Below are 18,072 nucleotides of genomic sequence, written 5' to 3' on the forward strand. Positions count from 1 at the left end.
AGTCATACTTCAAACTGAACAGAATCCCTTCTGTTTAACAGACATACCACTATAATATAGCCCAGGGCAGACATCTGTACACATACAAGAAGTAAAGCCGTCACTTCGAAATCCCTGCAAGAACGCTATCCCTTTTAGTCCTCTTTGAGCTGTTCTACACCAATCTGCGGCAGGGATCTAAGTTCCTGCTAAACTTCACTGAAACCTAGAGATGGGTGACCTTTTACTAATTATTTCTATCAGGCTTCTTACAAGGGGTATTTACTTAAGGATAAAGAAACTGTGACTCATATGTAAAAGCTGCTTGCAGGGCTTAAGGTAAAAGATCTTACCCGTCCACTCTTTTAATAGCATAGAGACCACACTACGAATAGTTTGCTTGATTTCTTCTCTGTCTGTATGTCCTAATTGGAAAGTGTTGTGCTGTTATTTTTGTGATGGTACTGCTGAAAGATGCTGAGATACCATCACACTGATGTCACACAGGAGTTTGCAGTGCTGAGGGGAATTTGTGATCTAAGCATACAGTAGAAAAGGGTAGAGCACATCAATAGGAGACAGAGAAAAGAAAGGGCAGGAGTACTTTCATATAAGCTTACACATCAGTAGGTGATGCCCATGTCTGGACTAGTTGTCTCACTCTTTTTCCAGGCAATGGGGAGAAACAGGCACTTACAGACTGTGAGTCATCTGACCTATTTTGTATGCCTACCCTTGCCTAAAGTAAACATTCCCTACTAGTGCCTGCACTGACTGTAAAGACAAGTCTAGATGCAGGTACCTGCAATATGAATAACTGTATTTAAAGTGAAGGATGCTGCCACCACAAGATTCATTCACTTCACTGGAACAACCCACAAAGTGAGCAAATGGTGCCACCATGGCTGGTTTTCTGAAGCAAATCCCCATCAACCTTTCCTTGAGGTAAAATCCCATCCTTACACTCCTGTCATATCAGGAGATGTTTTAACTGTCCACATTTACTGCCACAGATGAACAGATTCAACCTGAAATTCAACTAGGCAAAGGAAAGGTGGAGAAATCAAGGTATAAACCAATAAAGAGCCACCGGAATGGGATTATATGGATTCTCCTTCACGTTGTCTTACTGTTTCCCACTAACAGCTGGCACTCAATATAAGCCAGATTACACTCCTGGCGACCCAGATGGAGTAACTCCAGATTTGCCGTGAATACAGCACAGTTTCTGGGGATTCCTGCCAAGGTAACTGAGAAGAACACATCCTCTCCAGCTCCCTTCACTCTGCACTGGAAGAGGAAGTGTGAAACACTTGTTTGGGAGGTGATAAAGCCCTGTGTGCACAGGTGGCTGCCTTACGCTCTCTTGGTAGATCAAAACACCCCATTTTTGGTTTAGAGAGTGCAAGATACAGAACAACTGTAATAGGGAGAGCAATAGCCCTGAGAGATTACTTTGGACATGCAATTTTCTCTCTCTCAGGCTTTAGTTTCTCATCAGGGTTGTGTTGCAAAAGGAGGTTTTGACTATCACAGTCAGCAAATCCTTCACCAATATCAGGGCTCCAGTTCAGCATGAGGACAAGGGCTGGAGCTCTTTTCTTCATTCCTTTTTTAATGGGGTTTCTCGTTTTCCTCCTGTGACTGGGTTTACTGCTCCCAAGGAATGCAGTATTGAAATACTACCAGAATATGTGATCGTAATGTATGGGGATACAACAATAATCACTGATTAAAAAGGAAGAATGAAGAGTGAGAGCTGGTGGCAGGATTCCTAAATGCTGATCAGTGCTGTAAGACAGCCTTTGATTTCCTTAATTAATTATACATTCCCTCATACTTTGTACTGCTGTTGATTTAATTGGACTCCTTATTTTTAGACAACTACGGCAGGAGCAAGATAGGATACAGCTTTGAGAACCTCAGCTCTAGCCTAATTCTGCCTCCCTCAATACCACTGGGAGCAAAATTAGGCTAATGCTGAGCTCTTCTGGAAGCCTCATGGTCTCGATGCAGTTTAGCACCCTGCATGTTTCTCTGTCTTGCAGGTTGGAGTAATTCCTATGCAGTTTAGTCTCCACACAGCAATCTATGCACCAACGGGCTTAGCATCTGTAAACATCCCAAAACCTTAGTGCAGGACAGAGTAAGTGTTGAGCAGCAAAAAATGGTGCTGAGGTCTGTATCAGACCAAGAGAGTTTTCCCTGATACTCCCTTCAGCCTCACCTTGTGCAATGTATTCACACCCTATATAGGAACCTGTCTGCCAATGCAGAGATAAAGCATTACATGTAAAACTGCAGAAGGGGCAAGAAGGAAAGCACCAAGAAAGGTCTGTTTTCAGCTACGGCCTGATATCATGTGTTGCCACAGATGAAAAGGACATGGGGAGGTAGAAAAGATCCCTGCATGTACATTCCCATTTCATGGAACCTCCTTACCCGTGCTTCCCAGGAGGAGCAGGGAGAGGCCAGCAGGAGCAGCCCGATGAGAGAACAGGGAAGGACTGAGGAAAGGGTACATTATCTCATGTGCCCATAAATGCATGAAACAGCAGCCTTCAGCATTGGGAGCACAGGAGCTGCAGATCTGCAGCTGGGAGGCCATTACCCTGCAATATTTGTTGACTTTCACCAGGCCTCTGTAGCTGTGGGATCCCCCAGACACGTGTGTCTTGTTGGAACACACATTGTGCTCTTTTGGCTTTCCCAGGATAGTGATTTCTGCAAAGCTCTCCCAGTATATCTGCAACGGTGGCAGTGGTATTGGAATAGTTTATGCACTTTCAGATCTAAACTCTCGTACAGTCCTCATCTTGCTCGTGCTTTCACTGTCTGCACAAAAGCCTTGCCTACCACGATGAATCTACGGCAGAAGAATGTGTAGCCCATGCTGTAAACTGCCTTTGAAGCTTCATTGTCTTTGAACAACCAGCTCCAGGCATGCCAGAAATCACAAATCACATGTCTTTCTGATGGCTGATGCTTTTCTCATGACTGCAGCGTTTCTTAGCGCTTCCTTCTGTGAGGATCCTCTGATGTCTAGTAACAAACGAGCTCACCTCACCAATCTTTTCCAGCTGGTGCATTCCTAAGGTTACTCATGGCTATCCAAGAGCCTATTTTTACTGAAGCTGCAATACATGAAATACCCTTGATAGCTCTACTTCTCAGTCACGCTGGGTTTAAATATCCTAGTAGGTTCAGAAGTTATTGTAGGAAGTTGGAGAGGCTTGCAGACATGCTCAGGGATGCGGCATAGTCCTGTAAGCCTCAGCTCCTTTGAGAATCAGATCAAAGAAAGGCCTGACTGCAGAGAAGAGCTTGAAATGTGTTCCCAGGATACCCTCAACTCCTATTTTTTGCCTTAATCTGAGGGTCTCTAAGCCTGTCTCCTGGTTTGGTGATGCCAAGCCTGCAGCCAACTCTGGCTGCAGACTGTAGGGCAGCAGCTCAAATGGGCAGTGACTCTGAATGCATTTGCATTCAGAAGGCAATACTGGACAGGGATAAAGCAGGGCTGCAGCTTTCTATTCCTGTTAAACACACTGGCACGAGCTTGCCTTTTGCAAGAATGGGATTATGGACTCCAGAAGGGATCTCCCACCTCGTACAGCATACTCACATGCACAATTCACATACATGCCTTGCTATTAGTCTCTAAAATTTACTGCAAACACTTATCCTTAACTGATACCCAGTATTCTCCTTTCTTGCCCACTTTTCACAAGGCAGCTCTTAAATATTTACCAAGAAAGAAGCTCATGTCAATCTAGGTCCTCTACCATACCAAAATAGTCTTTAAAAACCAAAAGGACTCTATAACCAACCCTTAACCACACAAAACACGTGTCAGTCATTTAATTTATAGCTCTTTCTTATCTCATCTCCCAGGAGCCCACACTGAAGGGGTAAGAGGGAGGGGGTCTTGCTGCAAAGCACAGCTATTCTTTTGCAGTATCAGAGCTGCAAGTGGGTAGCACCACTGACGTGCTGCACTTGCTAATGCTGCTGTTAGTGACAGCTGCCTGTCTAGCAAGAGCTGAAGTGGATCAATGACACACAGCACGGGACACGCTGCTTTGTCAGCATGATGGAAAGATTATTACCATTCCTTCTGCATTTAAGGAAAGAAATGCATTCCTTAGCGTGCTGCAAGATAATCAGACACACAATACAAGGCGGGTAGGATGGGCATCAGTTGTAAAAGACTTGCATCATGAGTAATTTTAGAAGTACACCCCCACAGCAGTACTTACACTCCAGCGCGGGGGAGAGCTACGCTATGGAAATGAGGTGATGCTAATGTGTATGTGTGTCTGTCTGTCTAACAATACCTGCCTGAAAAGATCAATCTGGATAACAAGGTCTTCAAGGCAAGCATCCAAGAGCTGGCCTCCTACACAACCCTGGCAATAGGATGAAGCATGCCTCCACATGGGAGATGCTTCTGGTAAAGTGCTAAGGAGAGGTGCTAGCTGCCTTTGGTGACTGGCAAATTATAAATCACGAAAAGAAACATTTCATGCTCAGAAAACACATCTCATCTGAGAATCCTTATGGTCAAAACTCAAACTAAAGGGAAGCCCCAAATCTCCCACTATATAGGTACTCAAGCGATCACAAAACATCATGGGTCATATTGGCCAAGAGTATGAATAGGGGAGGCAGAGGAAAAGCCAGGTTGCGTCTCTGATCTTCATGCACATCTATAAGTACATGCTTGAAGTTAAATATATGCATAAGTACTCTGGTGTAGGGATAATTACTAAAACCAGGTCTCATTAAGGCCTTCCTATTTCCTTTACACATTCTGCAAGAATATGATCAGACACAGGAGCAAGGACTATACAGTTCGAACTGACAGGCTGTAAGAAAATCGGGAAAGTATGCAGGGAAGTATTCCCAGTTCTCATTACATTCTTAGATCATGCTTTATCTCATTGTTTCTCAGTTTATCACAATTCTTCATTTCTTGCTCCCTTTTAGATTTCAAACATATTTATTTTTAATGTGGCTTTTTTTAACCCTTCTTTGGTTAGTATTTAAACTTTTCAGAGACTCTTGGCTAGATCTCATGCACCAATTCCAGATTACTTAACCAGACACTACAAGGTCATTTTTAATACATAATCTGATATTAGAGTTTAAAGTCTGGCCAAGAGTTTATGGCTTCTCATTCATGTTATAACAGTGAAATAATGGTACTGTGTGTTTTCATAGCTTCTGCTGCTTAAGGCTGGTAAACGACAGATAGTAACGCAGCAATACTTCGTTCCAGTTTGGGTATCCCACCTTACTTTGTGTACAGGACCCTCAAAAGCATCCAGCTTTGCAACAAGAAGTAGAAGATGCTGAGCAAAAGCTGAGCTAACCTAAAAACCTCCCCCCCCAAAGTTTCAGTGACAGCTCCATTTGACTGCAGTTTTCCTGATGTCCTGCTCTGCAGGATTACTTTAGACAGCTCACCACAGCTAGCAGAGACATGTATCAGCTGAGGACTACAAAGCAATCTGAAGGAGAGCAAATATAGTTACCCAAAGCTGAAATTCAGACCACAGGTTGCAAACTTCTTATTTACCCCAATGGAAACTTTGACATTAGCTTTAGCTTACTGGTTTAACCACACACTTCAGAACCCCCGAGGAAAGAGGCTGAGACCTTTGTGTGACTTGTCACCCCAACATGGAGCTTCTAGTACCATGGCAGTCTCAACCCCAAGACTGTTTGGAGGGGTGTAATAGCCTTGAGTCAGTGGCAAGTGTGCCTCATCATGTGCTGCATTAACCCTCCTTTTCCTGCAGCACTTGCCCAGGTCTCCTGTACAAATATTGACATAGCGTGGTCCTGTCTAGATGGCAAGAGGTAATAAGCAAGGAGTACTTCTTTGAAATATTTGTGTTACTGAAAACAGCAAGCTTAACAAATTTCCTGAACAGAGCTGTCTAGTGCAAAGGGCTATTTTGAGCATTGCTTATTGCCTTTAACCCAACTATCTCAGCACCCCACCCTTCTTCCTTCCACCTTCCTTAATTTCTTAGACTTCCTTCTTGTTGCTTTGTGTGAGTCTATTTTAAGTGTGAGATCATGGTTAGCTTCTCACTTGGCATCCACTTCCCATTTTTCAGCTCTGGGGCTTGCATTTTTGGCAAAGTCGTGAGTCCATTAGTACATACAACGTGTAAGATTCCTCATGATAAACAGAAATTGCCCATAAAGAAGAGAAAATAACTACTTGAGAAGAAAATAAGGTGCAGAGAATACCAAATTAATCTTGCAGAGTCCAGTTCTCAAGACATGGGTGTCTTAACGCTTCCATCTCTGGCAAACAGATACGCAGACTAACCACAAAATACCACTGCTTTGATATTAGCCATCACATTCCCTCTTCGTAGAAAGTTACTCCATCTCATGCACTGACCAACTTTAATATTAAATTCCAGATAGGCCCATGAAGCCCGACCTTGGAGCCCACAGTGGGATTTGGTTGTGATATAGTCCCTTCCCTATGGAGTGGGGACCTGAAACAGTGAATGGGTTTGGCTATGCGGGCCCTAACCTGAAGCTTCACCCTCTTTGAACTGCATGGGTTCTTGTGGTCTGCATGTAAGTGGATAGTATAGTCCCAGTCTCACTGCTGTCAAGTCAGAGCAAGTTCAGGCAACATTCAAACTCTCCCTCTGAGGATGTCCATGATACAAAGACCTGAGTCTAAGCTAGAAGGAAGTCTGCATCACAAGTTTCAGCTCAAGATCCAAACCAAGTAGCTCAATGCTTTGGTTTCAGTCTTTAGCTATAGAATGTTGACGTTGGTCTACCTCTACCAGCTTCCTCTCTTTTGGGCTGGGAAAAGTTCCCCTTAGCTCTAAGGTTCACTCTATCTCCGGAGAACAAGTCAACTCTCCACTGGCAGTGAAAACGAGGTAAAACCACGCGACTCCTACTAATAGGAGCCACGCATCAAAACCTCCTCACATCGCACTGAGAATTAGTCCCAGAAAATGAGGGCCTTGCAGGGCTTAAGTCTCTGGTAGAGCCCAGTGTCGCCGACTTCACAGAACAGCAGCTTTCTGGCAAATTGTGCAACTGCACCACCCCCAAACTTCCTGTTTTGAAACCCCAAGAAGCTGGAAAATGTTAACACCGGCACTTTAAAGTGCAGTTGCGGCTTTTTTTTTTACTGCCCTTCTTCCCAAAGATCTACATGATACCAAAAAATCCTACATACAAAGAGGTAAAGTGAGGCTGCCTTAAGGTACCGGGGCAGAAAAGCAAGCGCTTGTCTCTCCAGGGTGCCCCAAGCCAGAGAGAGCATCCATAGCAAACCCATACCTTCTTCGATGACCTGCATGACTGTCTCTCCACCTCCCATCTCACCCTCTCTGAACTGGGGTGTGCTCCATCGCTGTGGCTGTCGCTAAGTGTTCAGCAGCAGGTCCTGGTGCTACCAAGCTGGGCACTGCAGGTACCTACTGATGCCAAAGACGAGCTGTGCCACTGGGCATACGAGGCAAGGTGGCAGATGGAGAGGCAGGTGCTCATCAAGTGGCAGCGAGACAATTGGGATTCACGTGTCGAGCAGCGCTCACCGGGCACCGCGTGCCATCAGCAGCCACCTGGCCCAGCTTCCTGCTCTGGCAAGATATGGGGCAGATCATGATGGGGAAAAGAGGCCCCAGTGATACAAGGACCTTCATACAGACAACAGAGATGCAGCAAATCTGTGTTCTATCCCAGCTCATTGCCGTATAGGACGAAGAGCAATTAGGAAGAAGAAAGGATGGGATTTGTCTCAAATGCTGCAAGGGAACTTATTTATTTCCAATCAGCATGACAACTGCTTCCTTTTCTGGCTATCACTGAAACTCCAGATGGTACATTTGAGCATACTTCAACCTCTAACTTGGCTCTTTGCAAAGACATTGTCTTCCTGGTTAGCTAAAAACGTATTAATAGTATTGGGATGAAAGCTCCTGATCTCCTGCACTGCGCTATTTGAATAATGAAATCTTGGTCATTCTGCAGCATTCTGGCTAATATTAAAATTAGGCATTTGAAGGGGACAAGACTCGGCTGAATGTGCTCCAGTTATAACCACCTTCTATTTGAATTTCTATCATCTGTAGTTGACTATTCTGCTAATGTTCAGCATCCTGCAAGCCCTTTAACAGCAGCAATTACCTGTCACCCTTTCCCAGCGATTGCTGTGCCTCAAAGTTTGAACCTTTGTGAATGAGCCAGCTGAGGTGCTGCCAGCTCTTAATGATTTTATTAGGGAATTGTGAGTCATCATTTTCTTCAATCTCCAGCTTCAGGACTTGTGTTATTTTCAGACTGCTGCTTTTTGTTTGCGCACTTCTAGATTCACACATAAGGAGAAAAGCTTAAGGAAGGGAAGTAGGAAGTCGCTAGTAAGCATAACTAATAGCAAGTTTGTGCATCTGAAACTGAAGGGCAGTATAAAAGGACAGGGGAATTTTGATGGTGTGTGACCAATTCAAATCAGCCAAAATACCTGCGCCTCATTCCTCCTCCATCACACGGGGACCTGGCGGAGTGGTTGGCAACTGCAAGCTCAGGACTTTGACATCTAAGCCCATGCCTCATAAAAAGCTGTACTGTTACTGTTCTAGAGAAAACAATATCCTGTTTCCTTTTTAAGCTGTGTATCTCTTTAAAAATGGTAAATGGCTGCTACATTCCTGCCTTTATCCTGGACTTTTATGAGTCTGTACTTCCCTCTTCTTTTGCTTTAACAAGCAGAGGATTAGGGGAATGGCTTAGTGCACATGTTCTAAAGAAGGGGGGGAAAATCTGCCTTCGGAATCTTACATAACTTCATTAAACCAAAACAAAACGTAAAAGAGACACACCCAAACCCTCACTCTTTGCACTTAAAAGTCATCATCATGTGGCCAGGCTGCTGTTTGCCAGTTGGACTGGCCTCAAAAATCGAGCATTTTAAGTCATGGAAACCAGAAATACATAGCAGCGCATCTCCCAAACTTACTGCTGATGGTGCTGCCCATTCTCTGTCTTTCCTATTACCAGAGCTTGGTATTCAGTAGCTGAGAGTAAGCAGCCACCCCTAGGGAAGGAGGAGGAAGAGAACTTCCGAGCCTTTCTCATTCAGTCAGGCATCTTCTATAAACATTTACGTGACCTACAGGATATAGCACAGTTTGAAGTCTTGCAGTCTCCGTAGCCACTGTGCAACCAGGCAGTTCCCTGTACTCTGAAAGTTTCTGTATATCAAGCAAGACCTGGGTCTGAACATAGCTGTGATCTGCTTATAGCATTCACTGACCTAAATTGGGGATGTTGTACTGAACGGCATGTTCCTCAGGAGATCTCTGTGTATAGCAATGAACTCGCGTTGCATGGAGGATGTGACTGCAATTAGAGTCACTCAGTTAAACGTGAGGAGGACTTTATGTCCGCCATCAAGCACAGAAACCAACCATAAGCTACGGTAATGCTTGAAGGATTGAGCCAAAGCTCAGTGAAGGGAAGGAAAAGTAATTCTTCAGCCATGCACGTGTGGTGGCGTCTTTTCGGTCTCACAAAAACACCCAGGTTGCTTTTGTTATTCCTTAACAAACTGCAGAAAGGGAACCTACGCAAGCCCCTGCCCTAAACAGGAACTTGATCCCTAGTGCTACGTTCCTGTCCTGTCCCTATTTATAGAAGTAAGGTCACCCAAAGTAAGAACAGAAACGATATCATATGATTTTGGGTGACCAATGGAGTTTTGCATGTTTAGAGTTCAGAGGAACACAAGTGAATAACCCACATCAAAAACCAGCTGGAACGAACACCTCAGTGTGGCCACTTACGCATGTAGAACATGCTATTTGTGAGAGACACGGTCAGTTATCTGGAATTTGGGTATCTTTTCCTACATCAAATAATTAAATAAGATGAACAGGAATTTTGCTTGCAAAATTGGTCTTCAATGTGCAATTGTTTATTGAAAGCCCAAAATAGACAGCTTTCCACTATTGTACTGTGAAGGGTATAAACTGCAAAAACTAAGGAATCTGTAAAGGTCACTTGATGGGCCAGTGACCGTTGGAAACACATACATTTGGCATCACATGCATTTGGAAACACATCCCACATAAAGCTAGGATTTTTACTGTTTGTGAAGTATTTCTAGCTGCTTCCCTATACATATCTCTATTTTAGTATGTTTCCATAAATACATATTTTACACACGCATACAAGCAAAAATAAAGGTGCCTAGTTTATAATCCTAAGAAAAATGTCTTATTTGGCAGCATTCTTCTTGCAGACTCATTTGGCATAAACTATGATCCATAATTCCTATCTTATCATGTCAGGCAGCCCTTCGAACTGAACCCAGCAACGAGGGGAGCCGAGTACTTCCATCATGTTTAATGCAGTTCCCAAGAAATCTTTATTTACACAGCTAAATATTTTATGGGCCAAAGATTCAGAGCTACTTGAAACAATGAATTCATCCCTCCGAGGGGTTTTGTTCACAGATAAGAAGTTTGTCTAAGCTTGGGGCACATAGTGAAAGGGAAGATTTAGTCACTCCTGTCCTTTTACAGGCTGCTTCCATCCTTCCATTGCTCATTCACAAATCCCTCGGTGCCTCTGTAGGCAGACAGCTCGTAGGTGGATCTGAGGTGGAGGCTGCCGTTAGTGTTTTCTACTGCCTCTGTGAGCAGCAACACGCAGCAGAGCAAGCTCCCTTACAACGGAGACAGGTCAGCTCTGCCTACGGCAGGGTTTGAAACTCTGCTTATTATAGCAAAGGGAGAGCCAATGGAAACTGGGAAATTCAGTCCTAAGCAGCAGCCAGAGGGGCCAATTTTACATGAATTAGACATTGCTTCTGAAGAACAAACAAGCTGTCTGGACTCGAGGGTACAGACCAGCTCTGTGACTCAGCCTTGGTGTATTTGTATGTGTGAGGAGGAGGCTGCCTGCAGTGGTCTCTGAAGGGCCAGCTCCAGGCTTGAACATCTCCATACCTGCATCTGTAATGGAGGCTCAGGACCCTGTATGGCCACACTGCACAAGCTCACTCATCTTCCCCATCCACAGCAGCTGCCACACAGCTGAGCTCTGCCGTGGGCATCAACACCCCAAACTTTGCATACCTTTTCAGTGAGAAAGTGTAATGCAGGAGCAGATAAAGAAACATCTCAGAATAGCTCACCACTGTCCCTTACTCTTTTGCTGTTTGCATTAACTTTCCACATGGCAGCTCATTACCCCACACACTACAGCACCACTGGCAGCCATAAACCCCCTCCTTTCTTAAGCTGAACTAGAATAAGAAAGCTGAGCACTCACAGAGGAAGGATTTCTGTGTGGTGCTTCTGAGACTGAAGGTTCTGTTTATGGTCAATGCATCATTCCCCATTACAGTAATTTCCTCTGAAGTAAATGGGACTTTGCCATTATACTTTATGTTTATTGATACCTATTTCCTAGCTGAATTGACATAACCCTCTTGGCTTTTTCTTTCCTACCCTGAAAATGCAGGAAGCCAAAAATCCTTTGACAGTAATGAGTTAAGTTCTGTAGCATGCAGAGCGGTGTGCTTTCCCATTAAGCAGGCTGGGGTTAAAATGGGCACCATTTACACATTAATATGTATGCCAGGGCAGCAACACCTTTCTGCTGTAATGTTTCAGGCTAAGGGGTCAACTGTTTAGCTGAGACACTTCCTGGCAGTATATAGGTACTGTTTAACCAGTGATTCAGTGGGGGAAGACTTTCCTTGGGAATTGACATTGAAGAATGTGAAGGTTGAGGTTGAAGAACCAAATGCATCTGATTCTTTGTGGTGGCTAACATACCTGCAGTGGTTTTGGAAGACATTGGTGTTAGGATCTTCTTTCCCTTTCCCTAAACTCTCCATCTCATCTGATGCCTGTTCAAAATTGCTATTACGAGCTGCTGTGCATTGTTGAATGAATTCTCTGTACTTCATCTCAGAGGCAGCAGAACTTAAGAGGTGGAGTAATTGGGTGGTTTGAGGGCCAGGTAATGCTGCACAAAGCTCTTCACCTCGTATCTGAATCCAGCTGCAATTTTTCATAGCCAAAAATGGTTACTGTACAACATCAGTTTGATAGATTATGAAAAATAACTTGGATTCTGGTTTATTTTTCCTTTTTCTGGTGCATCTGCATCCCAAAACCACTTCTTACCACCAGCTACAATACTGAAGCCAATGCTTGCTACCCAGCACAAGTAAATCTGAGCACCTCAGCCATAGCCAGTCACCTAATTAAGTGACCTGATTTTCTCAGGGGCAGAATATGACTTCCAGCTCCCACTGCACTCAGCAATAGTGAAAATCAGGCCACTTCTGTAAGTGGCCAAACGTGGCTGTGATTAGTTTTGAGCACTCAACTTTCACTAAGTTCTTCTTGACAGGGCCGAGGAGCTGGAGCATCTGAGGATGGGTCCTCCCCATGTTCTGGCTGGTGACTACAGAGGAGGGCATTAGGGAGGGATGGAGTACATGCCCTGTCCTGTGACTAAAACCAGAGGCTATCAGTCATCATCACTATTCCCAGCACTAAATTAATAAGAAACAAATAACAGCCTCTCAGCTTCAGGTCCCATGATAAAAATATACTTCGGCTTTCATTTGTTTAATGCAGTATTTCCTCCTTGCACTGAAAACTAAATTGAAAAGGGAGTTTATTGTCCCCACGGAAGAGATAGGCACCTTTTGAAATCAAGCAAACATGTGTGGGGCCCAGCCTCGTGTTTTCTAACACCCTTTAGGGTCCCAGGAGCACACAGGCAGCAGAGAAAGAGCTGCAGTTGATTCCAGCAGAGCTCTATTGTGCTGTTTGCTCCAAGGAAACATCAATTCATTAAGCAAACAAGTCAACAGGGGTGGGTGGCAGAACCGTCTGTCCTATTCGATTGTGCATGACTCCTTCAGAGATCTGCTCTGGGGTCTGGAGACAGTAAATGAGGAGAGAGGCAGCTTGTCTGCCCTCACTTTGCAACAGGAGAAACTGCTCATTTCAAAGGCAGAGCTTTACTGAGAGGGTGTTTTTAGTGCACTGCCTCAGACAGACGCACTTCAAGATGGATGGTCAGGAGAGTCACATTTTAGTTGTACTTTAAAGGGCATAAACAACCCAGGCAAAAGGGGATGTGAATGAGCAAAGGCAACGTAACAGAAGTGGACAATGAAACCAGGGTAGGGAAAATCCACAGCCAGCCATTGCTCTGCTCAAGGAGCAGCCTCAGTGAAAGGCTCCCAGCCTGTGCAAGGGGAGAGTTTTTTGCTCTTTGCTACTTTTCAAAGCAAAGCAGAGGCTGTTTTGCATAACGCATCTAAGCCAGACTAGGGAAAGGTCAGCAAGATAGAACAGGCCAAACTACGATGCTGACCACACAAGATACATCCTTCCAGAAGGCAGGTGCTGGAACAAGCACACTGCTGAGCTCAAATGAATGCTGGCAGATAAGGGCAGAAAAATGCTTCAGGAGGAAGTATTTTCATAATCACACATTTGCAACACAGCCCTTTTTTGCAGCATTATCTTTCTGCCTTCCTCTTACTCTCAAAATGAACAAAAATATGTATATTCAAGGGGTGGGGAAGCCAAGGGCAGAGCTGAAACACAGCTGAGTCAACAACATATGTCTACGAGCTGGTGGGTAACACTGAGTATTCCTGCATGGTTATCAGAATGCTTTCGAAGTCATCACTGCACACAGAAAGGGCGACAAAAGGCAATGAACATCCTACACAGCACTATAGGCACAAATAGGCAATGCTGGAGGGTCCTGGGTGCCCTAATCCTAGAGCCACATGTGGGACCCTGGAGTCCTGACCCCTTTCCCTCACTTGCACACACTTCCTGTAACCAATCAGCAGCATCTTCTTGCAGCAAATAACACAGGGTGCATTGAACATTGATCTTACCCCTTTGGTCAGATGTGTTCACCCTAACTTAAAGATGTCAGCAGGTCTTTTACACATATTATCGAGCTGTAACATACCATATTTAGTAAGATTAGGTTACAAGTCGAGGCCGGATGGTGTAAACTGGTAGTTCTCCTGTTCTAAGTCAGATTTGCTGTCACTAACATCATGCAGCTCTGGGACACGATGTATAACCCATACAGCAAAAGGAAGGCAGCTTCTGCAGCCAAATTAGCAACAGAAGAATACAACTGCTTGTATTCTAGCACTTGTTTGAAAGCAATACTGCCCTTCATCTCTTAAGTAGGAAGCCTCCTGACACCCAACTGAGGGCATGACTTCTGCCCCATGACCCTAATGTTTCTATCCTTTTCTGCCTCCTTCATTCATAAGCTGTGCTAAATATTTATGCCATTTGGATTCTGGGTGAATTCCATTTTGGCAGTCTCTAGTGTTACAAAGCTGAGCTGAGCCACAGCTGCATTTCAATGCTGATGTCAAGCATTTGGAAAACACTATTCCATAGCTACAAGTTAAACAGCACTGAGCAGGTTTGTTCTGCAACTGGAAAACTTGCTGAGCAGAAGACTTGGGTCTTCCCAGCTGGAGTGAAAAGGGATTTATGGGCATAATAAAGGGAAATAAGCAAAAGAGCCCTTTCAGTGTAGGGAGCTAGCAAATGACTGCAGGTTATTCTAACCTGAAAGAAATCAGGTTTGTGCCCTCTGGTGGCAAATGATTTTTTCCTGTCCTCAGTTCTACTGCAGTGTTTGCACTTCAGACCCAAACATTTGAATTTCATGCTGAGCAAAGAGGTCATTAAACGCCAATAGTCGGTGCTTCGCCACTCAGAAATACACCAGGGCTAAGGAGGGAAAACCCAGAGGTCTCTATCTCATCCTTTGAACATGCTGCGTGACTTTACCCTTGACAGCACATCTGAAAGCCCTTGGGCTTAGAGAATCAATCCTGGAAAGCATGTCCCACAGGTTTCTAAACACATCCTTCCCCAGCAAGTGCCTAGGTTCCAGCAGTGGATGTGACTACAGCCATATAACCCAGCATCACTGAAATACTCTTCTTCTTTTGCTCTCTCTCCAGACAAAAAGCACTGGCATCGACAGGAGGAAGAAGTGTTCAAGCAGCTTGCGACTGGTTGGTATGAAGTAGTAAATGTTAAAGAGAGTCAAAGAAAGTAGTGAATTTCATGTTTAAGGTTTTAGCCATAAGAATGTGGAATGTTTAAACAGGGGCGCTAGAAAAAGGAGTGAGACATTAAGTGCTATAAATAAGCAATCCAGAAACAAGCCTTGTTTGAAAGTGGGATCTCGAGTAATAGCAAGAAAAGCGAGAGAAAGCAACCACTACTCTCTGTACCCTAGCACCTACATAGGAAACTGAGAGCTGCCTTTTCAAAGATGTTGAGCAATTTCTAGTGCTCTCCTCCCTGTGTTTTAGACACTGAAAGGCAGAAGGAGTGACCCAGGTTAGATCTTCAGAGCCTCAGTCTGAAAGTAAAAACCTATTTTCTGTATTACTTAGCAGTGGTAATAGGCTGCAAGTGAGACTGCACCTCTCTGCCTGACCTGCTGGAGCTGATTTATCCCATAAGGGGAGAACAGATGGAATTGAGGACACGGGAAGCTGGTTTTGCTGGGGGAAGAAAGAGTCTTTATCTATCAATCTAACACTTTTCTCCCTCTCAGGCTGTTTTCCCATGTGGGTGACCCATTCCTCGACGACACCCTGCCTCGGGAGTATGTCCTCTACCTGCGCCCCACCGGCCCCCTGGCTCAGAAGCTATCTGAGTTCTGGCAGCAGTCAAAGCAGATCTGTGGGAAGAATAAAGCTCACAACATTTTCCCACATATCACCCTTTGCCAGTTCTTTATGGTAAACCAGAGCTCCTCTTTCCGTTGCCTTTATGCATGCATTCATGAGCAGCCCTTGCCAGGCTCAGGCTGGAGACATTACCCTTCGCATTCAGTCACTGCAGAAGGGTTTGTGCTTGGGAGCTGGGGGGGGGTTGTTACCAGAGCTGATGATGTCTGGGCTTGTTGGGGAGGTATTTGGCTTTTAAAAGGGTTGTTTTCAGGGAAGAGCAGCAGCAGGAGAGCAGATTTTCATCATCTCCAGTGATCGCTAACACGAGAGTAGATGGGGTGAGGTTAGGGAAGTTATTTGGGGACAGCTGATCCTGCTTTGATTACAAGGGAGGGGCAGAGGATTGCTAAACATGCCTTTTTCTATGACCCTGTGGTTTTTCCTCCCTGCATTAAGGCAGGGGTTGACCATCCACACCCACCCAAGCCTTTCCCCTCCCCTGAGTGCACTACAGAGCTTGTCCTGCTTCCTTTGGCAGTGTGAGGACAGCAAGGTCGACGCCCTCACTGAAGCTCTGCAGGCCACCGTGATGCGATGGAAATGCAAATTCCCTGCCCCTCTGCCTTTGGAGCTCTACACGTCCTCAAACTTCATCGGGCTTTTTGTCAAAGAAGAAAGTGCGGAGGTGCTCAAGAAGTTTGCTGCAGACTTCGCTGCAGAGGCTGCTTCTAAAGCAGGTGGGTGGCTATGTGGTGGCTACAAAGAGCTCACGCACAGCTTGGTCAAGGCTTGGGCATTTTCAGTTTTGATGGTGTAAAGAAACAAGTGGCCTGAAGGCTGAGCCCCAGAGGAAGACCCCACCCCGTGCTTTGGGTTTCAGTGCTTTTTCAGTTGAAAGATCACCTCACACTTAGTCTCAAGTGTTATCTCCTGAAAGGGAAGTTGACATTTGGTGGTTCCTTAACCTTTCAGATAGATGCTTTGTCTGCAAGGCTGAGTATTTCCTGCACCACTCAAGCCTCCTCAGGCCTCTGCCACAGAACCTTCCTCAGCCATGTAAAGGCTCTGTTTGTTTGTTCACTGCGGCTCTGAGATGTAAAGGCAAGACCCCAGTGGCCCTTTTCAAATCCCAATAGTAACAACTCTGGCTCCATCACCTCTTCCTCTACTACTTCTAGAGGGGGGAACCCCTCAGGAGCTGGCAGGAGGGAAATAACCAGAGCACCCTGTGTTCTAATGGTCTCCACTGCTGAAGAGGCTCTCTGGGTGTCCTCTGATTACCTTCAGACTTGGAAGTCACAACTGTATTGAAGCACTGTAATAGCTCCCTGACTAATCCTCCCACCTTCCATCACTGTAGTGCTCAGCCTGGACTAGTCACAACACAAGCAGTTTAGTCCTTCATTACCACAGGCTGATCCTGGAGTTCAAGTGCATCAAGATATGGCAACTTCCGAGTCCCTGTCATGCTTCCATGCTCAACAGGCAGCCCGTAACACCATGCAAACATCTACAAGTCCCTGCCTCTGGTTCAGAGGAAGAGAAACAGACATGTCACAGGTTCACCACACATCTGAAATGCAGTGCTTTCACCTGATAGTGACCTAGAAGTTATTTTCCCTTTAGTAGAGGGAGAAAAGAGCTGTTACCTTACAAAGGCACGTTTGGAAAGGCAGCAACAGGCATAGAGACATCAGGCGGGTCCAAGGACTGCTGCAGCCACATGAGACGGGTACAAGTGTTCCCCTCCAAACCAGCACAGTCAAAAGGGGCAGTTCTTTCCTCAACAACACTGATCCAGGAGAAGGAAGCATCAGTGGCTTCCATCATGTGTCTGCCCCTGCAATTGCTTCAATTCAGACCAAATTGGTTCTTTCATAGGGGAAGCCGATTGCTGCATTGCAGTCCACAGCTTGGTCAGGTTATCACATTAAAGTCTCCGGGGCTTTTTCAAAGATCCAGGACATATTTTTTCCTGCTGATCAAAATAAAAGAGATGGATGAGCTCGCACAGCTACCCCTGGCTGGCACTTGGAGCCAAGCCCCTGAATAGCTGCAATTTTGACTGAATAATCAGTCAAATTTAATTGCAATTTTTGGTTGAATAAGCAAGAATTAATTACATGCAAACAATGCATCCCCTGATTTCCACACTGACTGGAGGAGTGCCAGTGTTTCACATCCTTTCACCTTTTTGCTTTCTAGAATCTTTTCCTAATACAGGTTCTTTTTCTGCGGGATCATTGTCATGTCAATGTCTGCTTCCACAGTTCTGGAATACCTCGCCCTCAATGGGTAAACTGGCAATTCAGTTAATGTCCAGGGAAAAGATG

At 45.0% G+C, this 18,072-nt stretch overlaps 1 protein-coding gene across 1 annotated transcript in view; it reads left to right on the forward strand.

The window, feature by feature from the left end:
• UBASH3B (ubiquitin associated and SH3 domain containing B) overlaps positions 1-18,072 on the forward strand; it is a 62,759-nt gene that overhangs the window by 27,321 nt on the left and 17,366 nt on the right. The window contains exons 2-4 of the mRNA XM_080631701.1: positions 15,017-15,070; positions 15,622-15,808; positions 16,278-16,476. Coding sequence (XP_080487827.1) covers positions 15,017-15,070; positions 15,622-15,808; positions 16,278-16,476 — 440 coding nt within the window. The remainder of the gene's footprint in view (positions 1-15,016; positions 15,071-15,621; positions 15,809-16,277; positions 16,477-18,072) is intronic.

This window comes from Psittacula echo, assembly GCF_963264785.1.
Source record: "Psittacula echo genome assembly, chromosome: 18".
Lineage (NCBI taxonomy): Eukaryota > Metazoa > Chordata > Aves > Psittaciformes > Psittacidae > Psittacula > Psittacula echo.